Raw genomic sequence first — 11429 nt, forward strand, 5'->3', positions numbered from 1 at the left:
GGCCAAGATCCATCTGACATTGGCAATAATGTCTCTAGTGACACAACCTCTTCTAAACCCAGCTTGTATTTATGGTAGTTCTCTGTCAATTTACTATTTCAGTAATTGATGGATCAAGAATTGATGGAATAATAATTCAAATATTTCAAAAAATAGATGCTGTCCTGATGTATGCCCATTGTACCAAGAAATCTGGAGGACAACTACTTGGCCAACTGACTGGAAGAGATCCATAATTATTCCCATCCCAAAAAATGGTGACCCGACAGAGTGTGGAAATTATCAAACAATATCACTAATACCACATATTATCAAAATCCTGCTGAAGATTATACAGAAACAACTGAAACAGTACATTCACAGAGAACTATCAGAAATTATCCTGAATAGGCATTTATTTCCCCATCTGCACTGACAATTGTTTCTTATATATATATAATCAAAAGGCATATCGTTAGGAAAGCTATTTGTAAAAATTCAAGGGCATTAACAAAAAACCAAGTACACTTAATAAGTTTATTTGTATTTAGTTTCCAACAAGGTTAAAGGCAATGTACATTAAAAAAATAGAAATTTAAATTGATATTTTAATTCTGATTTCATATATATTTTATATATTTAAAAAATAAAGTTATTTGATTTTTTGAAAATAGATTACAGAGCTAATACTAAATCAAATAAAATGTATATAATCTGTCAATTTTAAGGAAAAAAATTCTATGTATTTGAATTTTCTACAATTAGAGCTGAAAATGGAATCCTTTAGGTAGTGCTCAATTCATATACTATCATTAGCACCTTGGTTCCAGCAATTTTCATCCTTCCTTAAGAATATTTAACAAGGTCCCAATTCTTTCTTTACCACTTTTGCCTTCTTATGCTATGGTCTCAAATCAGAATTTTTTGTGACCTTCAAAAGTATTTTTTCAGAATTTTTTTTACCTTCTAGTGGTTACTACAAAACTCACTCACTCACTCATTGCAGTCACGTAGGAAATGACCTGATTTCAGAGGCTGTAAAGCACATGGATTTTGAAGCTACTTCTCCATACTTTGGGCACATGGCTAAGAGGGACAGGTCCTTGGAAAAGGACATCATGTTCGGAAGAGTGGAAAGACAGTGAAGGAGAGGAAGACCCCCGATGAGATGGATTGGTATGGTAATGGGGGCAAGGAGGGGTAGGTGTGTTGGAGTCAGTGAGATTGGCTCAGGACAGGGCAGGCTTCTGAGCTGTTGTATAGGGTCACTGTGAGTTGCAGGTGACTCAATGGCACATAACAATTGTTGTGTACCATCAAGTTAAAACAGACTCATTCATTATTGACCCTTATTATCCCTATATAACTTCCCACTTCAGTGTAGAACTGAGCATGATTACCATCACCTACAACATCATCTGGCTTCACAGTTTTTCCTGTTCCGACCATTATGGTTTCCTTAGAGTATCTCAAAAAAATCAGCTACAGCTTGGTTTTGTGTTTTCTTCCCCCTCGTTTTGAAATTCTATCCTCTCAAATGTCAGCATGGAGAGCCTTAAGTTGTCTCATAACAGGCCACCTTGAAATTTTCCCTGATATCACTACTTATGACCTTCTTGCCATTGCTATTTCTTTTATTTTATTTAATAAAATTTTCTTTTAATTGTGATTTTAATGAACATTTACAGGTAAGTGCGATTTTTATTTATTCTTTGTTGCACATTTTACTTTCTTACCCTCCCTTCTCTCTCCCATAATTCACTTTAAAAAAATATTTGTTCATTGTTGCACAATTACTACCTCCCTGCCCCCAGTCTTCTTTGTAATGATGTTTCTGTTAATCTGGGCTGTTGTCGTAAACATAATGCCTAATCACTTATTTATTTTAGATAATTCTTTCTTCCATCTGTTCCAATGCAATGGTCATTACCTAGCCATTCTTATCTTATTCTCCTCCCAAACCCCCATGTCAGACTCATAACAGTGGTGCTATGTAGTATCTGTCCTTTTGTGACTGAGATAATGAATGGATAGAAAAACTATGGTGTAGTCATACAATGGAATACTACACAGCAATGAAAAACGATGAATTTGTAGAACATTACACAACATGGGGGACCCTGAAATACATTATGCTGATTGAAATATGTCAGTCACAAAAGGACAAATATTTCATTTCCTCTTCTTCATTATTCTATTTTTCTCTCTCACTTATCATGACCTCATAAACTACTCATCAGTATTTTCATTTCATTATGTATCTTCCTAGACTACAAAGTAAACAAGAGAGAAGAAATTTTACTGGTTTTTTTAAATTAATAAATGGCAAGCACCTAGAAAAATTGCATGATATTAACTACATATTTATTGAGTTACTGAGTAAAATTATTACAATCAGAAGAATTAAAGTATTTTCTTATTGTTCTACTTACTTGCCATCTGCAATGTTAACAGTTCTAAAGAGAGGATAGTCTTCTGGGGCAGGCTTTCCAGTGTGATCTTCATACAGGAAAACAGGTGATCTCCCAACCTCAACACCAATTTGCTGAATGCCATGTTCATTATATATGGATAAAAGGAAGGACTGAATTCCCTTTTTAGGCTTTACTGTAAATAAGATTGAAAAATCTTCTGGAAAAGGTCCACCTTAAATAAAAGAAAATCAAAGAATCATTAATTCAGAAGTTCTAAATGGTTCCACTATCACCCTGGTATGCTTGACATCTCTGTTGTTTTAATAAGTCATATAAGTTCAAACAATAGTCATGATATAAGAACATAATGAAAGAACAAATTAAGGAGGCTCTGTTAAGATTACAATATTGAGTCAAACTATATTCACATCCTTGATATGCATTGCTGTTTAACTGGAAAAGACTCATAGCTTGTAGAGTCAAGCCATTCACCTTTGAGTTGACAGTGCAAATAACTACCTAACCACTAAGCCACCAAATCTCCCTATTAACACTCTAACATCATTAGTTTTAAAAGAGGAATACTTAATTTAAAAAAGGAAGTATTTCCTCGCCAGTGCAATATCAAACAAATTATAAGCATTCTCAGAACAGTTCATTGTGGGTAGAAAGTTCTTAGTTTCTGTCTTTCTTTAATTTATGATTATGCATCCTTTAATTAGGGAGCTCTAGTATCAAGAAACTGCACTGCAATCCCAAAGGTATGTGGTTCTATCCACAAGCTATTCCATGGAAGAAGGATGGGCTACATCTGCTCATGTGATTTACTGCCCCTGAAAACCCACTGAAGGGTCAGCTCTGAGTGGGTTTCAACTCACCAACAACAACATAATATATGAGGGATTCTTTCATTCATCTTTCAAATTTTCTTGTTACATGCCGTATGTGTTTTGATATCATGACTGTCGCTTCAAGAAGCAAAGATAGATCAGAACCAGCTGAATCTCGACTAGACTGAATTCAAGAAATATGACTGAATTATTTTTCTCTCCTCTTTAAAATACTCAGACATAATGGTTACCAAGATTCAGGATAGTACTTGACTTGCATAAATTAGTGATTATTTATTAAATAAACAGTTCAGTTAAATTATATTGCATGTGCCAGATAGTTTTTTAATAACTTCTGTATTCTAATTAAAAGATTTAAATTTTTATATATCTTTTTAACTGTGATGTATGCCTCTGTGTGTGTATACATTCTACATGTGTGTGTATTTAAACAGTTAACCTCTTAGCTACTCTGGTTTTTGTTGTGTGCTGTACAGTCAGAACTGCTCAATAGCTGACCCTCCAGGGAATTTTCAGAGGCAGTAAATGGCACGAAAGGAAAATACCCTTCCTTCTCCCACAGAATAGCTGGTATATTTGGAACATGTGCCTTTGGGATTACAGTGCAGCTTTTTATCACTAGGCCACCAGAGTTTCCTTCGTTATTCCGGTACATAAGTCAATTGAATATTGTTATTTGAGGGTAAAATAATCTACAGTAACAGTTATCCCTTCTGTAAAATATCTGAAGCACATATCTATATGTGCTTGTGAAATAAAATCTATAAAGATCTTCTTTCTTTGATCTATTCGTTCCAAATTCAAGTATATACAATAGTATAATGATAAAATATCATATGATTACCTGTAGTGGATTCTGACTCTAAAGATAAACAAAAAAGTAGCAATTCCACTTTAAAAATTAGGGAAGGAGGGAGCAAAGATTCTAGCTAATTCATCAGTCTTACTTATAATATAAAAATGTTTAAATTGTCAACAGTCATGAGATTTGATTAAATAAAGTACAGAGCATCTATATTAATGATCTTGTGTGGCAATCCTGAAGGCATGTGGTTCAAAATCACCAGCTTCTCTGCAGAAGAAGGATGGGCAATCTCTATTTACAATTAACTACCAATGAAAACCTGCTGGAGGGTCAGCTCTTGTACAGTTCTGACTCAATGGCACACAACAACATGCAGACACTTGGAATAATATCATACTTTCTCAATAGAAACACAGCAAAAGAATATTACAAAATAAAAAATATACATATTATTGGAATATCATTGTTATAAATATATACATAAAATAATTAACTGGAGGCAGTACAACATTTCAATTTAAAGTTTTGGGTCTGGTGTCAGATAATTTGACTCAATTCATCCACACGACATCCTTGTTATATGCTCCTGGAAAGCTATTTACAGTCTTTTAGGGGCCTCCTTATTCACTAATGTGTTGACAATGTTCTCTGTTCCATAGTGCTATTTTGGAAATCAGAAAAAGGAATGTGTCACAAAGCAAGCAGCCAATTAATGTAAACTAGTAATCTCTAATTGTGTAAGGATTTAATAAAATTGAGCTCAAAGGTATATTATAAAATAACATGCTGTATCAGAACACTTTTGCTGTAAACATATGCATAAAATAACTGGAAGGAAGTACAAAATCTTAATTCTAAAGTTTGGGTTTGGTGAGCACTAGACTCTGAATATTTGTAAAAGCTCAATTTTCATTTGTACATAGTTTACCAATACAACATTGTTATATCACCAAGATCATATGAGCCTGATCTCACAGCAATTAAGCAATAAACTTTTTGTGTTTTAGGTGATTGTCACAGGAACATTAGATTATCTATTTCTATAATCAAGTAAAAGATAAACATCAAAGTAAAATAGAAACATTGCAAAGCATTGTAAATAAACAAGTATTTTCTTTTTAATCTGCTGATAATACCAAACAACAAATATAAATATATATAAATCTAGGTACTTCAGCTTATTATTGTTATTGTTATTAGATACCATTGAGTCAACTATGACTCATACCAGCTTTATAAACAATAGCTCTGAATCCTGCCCTATCTTGAGTCAATCTCACTGTCTCTGACACACCTGTCCCCACTGCCACAGTTACTGTGTCAATCTATCTCATCTAGGATGTCCTCTCTGCTCTGACCCTCTACCCTTTCAAACATGATGTCCTTCTCTAAGGACTGTGTTCTTCTGGGAACATGCCCAGAACATTCTTCTTCATAAAGTCCAGCCATCCGAATAAACTGTTCCACATACAGATTGAAAAGGTATGGAGAAGGACACGTTCTTGATGCACTTCTTTCTTGATTTTTTAATCATGCAATCTTTCATTTATTGATTTCTGATCTAAATAGATGTTTTTGCATGAGCAAAATCAAGTGTTCTGGGATTCCCATTCTTCTCAATATTGACACAACTTGTGATCCACACAGTCAAATGCCTTTGCATAATCAATGAACCACAAATAGAGACATTCTCCGGCCACTATTTGCTTTCATCCAAGATCCATCTGACATTGGAAATTATGCTGTTAATTCAATGGCCTCTTCTAAACCCAGCTTATATTTCTAGCAGTTTTCTGTCAATGTAATGTCCCAGTAATTTATAAATAATCTTCAGCAGGATTTTGCTTTTGTATGATATCAGAGATATTGTTTGAAAATTTCCACACTCTGGCAGATTATCTTTTACGGAAAAGAGAATAAATTTGGATGTCTCCCAGTCAGGTGACCAGGCATCTGTCCTCCTGATTTCTTGGCATAATCTTGTGAACACATCCAGGGCTGTATCTGTTTGTTGAAATATGTCAATTGGTATTCCATCAATTTCTGGGACTTTATTTTTTGCCAATTCCTTCAGAGCAGCTTGAACTTCTTCCTCCATCACCATTGCTTGTTGATCATATGCTGTTTCATGAAACCCTTCTGTGTCAGCCAATTATTTTTTGGTACAATGACTCTGTATTCCTTCCATCTTCTACTGATGTTTCGTGTATTATACGATATTCTGCCTATAGTATATTCAAGTATTAAAATTAAAGGCTTGAATTTGTTCTCCAATTTCTTCAGCTTAAGAAATGCCAAATGAGTTCATCTCTTTTTTCTGACTACAACTCTACACATTTTGTTATAATACTTTGTTCTTGTCTTCCAGAGCTGTTCTTTGAAATCTTCTGTTTAGCTTTTTAATTTCCTAGTTTCTTCCCTTTGCGTTGGCTCCTCATGTAATGTTTTAAAACTCTTCTGGCATCACTTTGGTCTTTTCTTTCTCTCCTCCTTGTAATGACCTACTCATTCTTCATGGATGATATTCCTGAAATAATCTCACGGCAACTCTAGTCTTCATTCCTTATTGTTCAAGGCCTCAAGTCTGTTCTCAAAATTATTTTTAAATTCAGGTGGGATAGACTAAAGCCATATTTTGTTCTTATGGCTTTGTTTTCTTTAGCTGCAGTTTAAATTTACACATGAGTAACCAATGATCTGTTCCACAGTTACCACCTGACCTAGTTGTCACAACTGAGATTGAGCTTTTTCTATGATTCTTTTCACAGATGTAATCAATTTGATTTATGCACAGTCCATCAGGTGAAGACCATGAGTATAGTAGCTGTTTTTATTATCTATAAAAGGTATTTTCTATTAATAAATTATTGATTCTATCTACATCCTCACTTGTCATCAAGACCTTATTTTCCAATTACTGATGCTTATTATTGAAGAAACCTTAATTGCACTTTTTATTTCCATATGAGTGCTTTAGTATATTTAAAGTCAAAGTAATTATTAGAGGGCTAGCATATTGAGAATCACAGAAATTATTAGGACATTCAATGTGTCTTAGTTTTTGAAAATTAATATAAAAGAATATGCTAAAATATTATGATAGGTGAAAACATTTTCTACACACAAGTATTTCACAAAACTTTTAGGAACTAATACAATCATAAAGGAGTAAATAGCTTTAAAAAATCAGTCATTCTGTTTCTACTTTTTATGAGCACAATAGGGCTTTATGAAATCTTCAGTATCCTTATTGTGTTGTTAACTGTGGTTGAGCAATAGATGACTCAAAGCGACCCTATGAACAAAAGACCTGAACACTTATATAATTCTCACAGTTTCTCCATGTTCATAGAGTTTCCAGAGACAAGCTATTTCCGAAGTGGATGCCAGTCCTGCTTCCAAGCTTGTTTTAATCGGGAAGCTCCAACAAATATTGTCCACCATAGGTAACCATTATTGTACATGACACATCAGTGTCACAGTGTTTAGCCTCACAACAACCAAGAGTTACCTCTGTACAGCAAATGAAAAGACCAGTGCTATACCACTTAGAAGAATGTTTGACCAAAAAACAATTAAAACCAGTCCTGAAGGCCGCAGATTAAAATCACCCACCTTTGACTTGGGAGTGTAACTTTCTATCCAATAGTCCAACAGAGCTCTCTCTATCAATGTCCTAGTTACATTAAATAATTAACATCTTTGAATGCTGGACATATTTCTCAATTTAAAATTAAGAGATAAACTTTTAATTATAATCATTAAGCAATGACTTTTAATATAAAAGTACCAGGGAGCTCTTGTGATCTAGTGGTAAGGAGTTGTGCTGGCAACCGAAAGGTGCATAATTCAAATCCACCAGCTGCTCCATAGGAGAGAAAGATGGGAACTCTTGTATTATGTGATTATAAAACCACAGCAATCCTAAAATGCATGACTTGGTACTAAAAGTTTTAGTTTAACTTGTTATTGTGTACAATCAAGTTGGAACTAACTCATAGCTGACACTTCAGCAGTTTTTCGGAGGCAATAAATTGCAGGGAAGAAGATTGTCCAGTCTTCCAAGAAGCAGCTGGTGAATTCAAACCACATACTTTTGGATTGTAGTGTAATTTCTTACCACTTGGCCACCATAGCTCTCTTAGTCTAATGTTGGTACCGAAAACCAAACTCATGGAGTCAGTTATCAGTCATAGCAACACTGTCAGACAAAGGGGAATGGTTCCACAAGACTTTAAGGCTCTAATAGTTCAGTGACAAGAAGCTAAGCTGCAATCCTGAAGACACACATTTCAAATCCACCAGCTCCTCCATGGAAGAAGGATGGGCAGTCTCCTTCAGTGCAATTCACTGCCTCTGAAAATCCACTAAAGGGTCAGCTATCAGTCGGTTTTTACTCTATTGTACACAATGTACACAACACCTACAATATTTCTGGAAGTCATCTGCCACTTACTTCTTTTAGACCTATTAATGGAGAATTATCACTTTTTTGGGGTTACCATCTAAGTATTTAGCCACTTCACGATCAAGAATACTTCCAACCTTTAAGAATCTGACAAAAATTGCTCATAATCCACTAACTCTATCAGAGACCATTTAGCAATGTGACAACTTTTACTTGTAATAGCAATAATCTGTTTATATGGTACAGATAAATGCAAAATTTTTCAACTTAAATATATTTCCTTTTGAGACCTTTTCAAGGATAAGTACATACCAAGAAAAAATACTTTGTATCTTAAATCACTACAATTAAAGAAAAATGCTTTACTACTTGATGATTAGCATTGGCTGTCTCTGTATACATAAAATCAGGTATATATGTGTAGTAGTTGTGATAGCAATCTGAGCATTTCAAACTCAAAATTTGGGCTTCTGGAAAGAATACATATTGTATACATGAATAATTGTGCTATTAAATGGTCTAGTAATTTGATTAATTTCTATAGTATGTATCTTACTCTATATATCTTTCTTTAACTAAATCTCTTTCTAGGGTAACATAGTTGCAGGAGAGTTTCCAATTTAGGGAAGGAATAGCAGGGAAATACAAAATTAAGGAATAAGAGCCTAGAATTGTCTTCCAGTTTCATTGTTGTCAAGTGCTGTCAAGTTGATTATGACTCACAGTGACTATAAAAACAAGTTTGCACCTTGCCCAACCCTGTGTCATTCTCAAGATCTCCACCTTGCCCTATCCTGCTTCATTCTCAAGATCTCATGCTCAAACCCACTGTTATAGTCACCATGTCAGTCAATCACATTGAGGTCTTCCTTGCTTTCACTGACCCCACTCACTTTCCCAGTATGATGTCTTTCTCCAATAACTGGCCCCTCCTCACAAAAGGCTGAAAGCATGTTTGCTATTCACTAGTTGCCTTTCTACCTCCTAACCAGACATTAGGCTTAAATACTTCCTTATGCTAGATGGTTATGAAGATAAAAGATTAAAATCTACATCTTTGCATAGTGTTTGTCTCACAGAAGATGCTCTAAAGATGGCAACTACTATTAAGATAAATATGAAAATTACAGCTTCTATTCTGCTCACCAAGTTTTCAGACATTTAAATTAAAGGTCCCAAATTGAAACTTTGGAAGATACACAACTTAAATTCTCCCAGAATATCCCAATGACTATATTTAACAAAAGCTAACTTCCACGCTAGTGATGCCTGTTGAAATGTCTAATGTCACTGGCTTACTTAATATGTTAGAAGAGGATACCTAGCAGAAGATATTGTTCTCCAAATATACTATTATCTCACACTTATTTTTAAAATAACAGACATTGTGCATTTTATTTATTATTAGGTGCTTTCCATTAAATACTTTTATTAACTGACATTATTCATGATTGACAGGAAGTTCTGCCCTCCAGGAAGGGGAGCTTATAATAGATAATTTCTCTTCCTATATGAAATACATTCCTATTGAATGTCATGTGTTAGACACAATGCTGCAAACTAAAAACAATTTTACTATAAATTATGTCTAACAACCATAATGAAAGAGATCTTAGAAGTTTAGGTGATAATCTCTTCATGAATAAAAAAGCAGAAATGAGCAAATTTCTCAAATCAGCTCCCACAATAGAAGGCACAATAAGGCGCTTCACATATAGCATACTAAAACAGAAGATATAACTTCTTATAAATTTGTAAACAGAAATTTATGGCATGTTTTTAAAACTTTTCCAGTAATCCCTCTCCTTGTAGTCTTAAAATTTCCTTTTTTTTTTCTATTTCTTCATTAAAATTCAAATGTATTTCCATTGCTGTTGTGATTCATAATGACCCTTCAATGTGTTTCCAAGGTTGTAAATTATGTTGGGAGGAAACTGCTCAATTTTTACCCCCTGGGGAACAGCTGAATAACTTAAATTGTTTTAAAGGCACAGCCTTTGAGTTAGCAGCAAAACTAACTCCTTACTACTCCCTGATTGTTCTTCTTTTTAGGTGTTGTAAAGTCAAGTATTATTGCTTTAAATAAGAGCAAGAAAAAGGGAAACTAGTGGCTTTATTATTTAAATATATTAATTTTTTTTTTAATTTTTGAAATTATTTAAGTTTTTCATTGGCACTGTTTACATGTACACATCTATAGGAGATTGTGGAGAGAAATTATAATTTGTTGTTCTTTTTAATTTTTTTTATTTAATCATTCACATACTTATTTTAATCCCAATTGGTTAAATTAACTTACTCCAATGTCTCATCAAAACATTGTATTTCTCTTTATAACTTGCCTCCTATTATACATTGCTTTTCTCTTCACTCAACCTATTTCTTAATCTTTGTACCTTTCTTCCTCTCTTCTAATCTCTGTAATACCTCCAAGATTAATTTTATCTGTGTATAAACCTTTCCTTGTTGTTAGTACTGTGTACCATCAAGTCAGAACCAACACAGAACTGACCCTCCAGTGGGTTTTCAGAGGCAATTAATTGCACTGAAGGAGATTGCCCATCCTTCTTCGATGGAGCAGCTGGTGGATTTGAACCATTTGCCTTTGAGATTGCAGCATAGGTTCTTGCCACTAGACCACCAGAGCTTAAACCTTTCCTTACCTTTCCTTGATGGTTTTGTTGGTGGTGTTTTGTGCCATCGTGTTACTTGCGACGCATAGGCAAAACTATGTGCAACAGATCAGAACCTTGCTCTATCCTGAGCCAACCATCTTGTCTCTGACCCCTACTCATTACCCCAGTCACTGAGCCAATCCATCTCATCCAGGGCCTTTCTCTCTTGTGTTACTCCTCCTCCCTCCCAAGCATATGTCCCTCTCAAAGGAATGGTCCCTCCTTGTAATATGCCCAAAGTAACTGTGGCTGACTCTGAGAAGAATGGGAATCCCAGAACATTTAATCGTGCTAATG

General features: G+C 34.4%; 1 protein-coding gene across 4 annotated transcripts in view; it reads right to left on the reverse strand.

Annotated features, from left to right (window-relative positions):
* Window positions 1–11429, reverse strand: part of COL11A1 (collagen, type XI, alpha 1) — a 380126-nt gene that overhangs the window by 313276 nt on the left and 55421 nt on the right. For all 4 annotated transcript variants that reach the window (XM_006882457.1, XM_006882455.1, XM_006882458.1 and 1 more), the window contains exon 3: window positions 2412–2625. In XM_006882457.1, the coding sequence (XP_006882519.1) occupies window positions 2412–2625 (214 nt within the window). The remainder of the gene's footprint in view (window positions 1–2411; window positions 2626–11429) is intronic.

This window comes from Elephantulus edwardii, unplaced genomic scaffold (assembly GCF_000299155.1).
Source record: "Elephantulus edwardii isolate Elephantulus edwardi_28Jun2011 unplaced genomic scaffold, EleEdw1.0 scaffold00020, whole genome shotgun sequence".
In the NCBI taxonomy this organism is placed as follows: domain Eukaryota; kingdom Metazoa; phylum Chordata; class Mammalia; order Macroscelidea; family Macroscelididae; genus Elephantulus; species Elephantulus edwardii.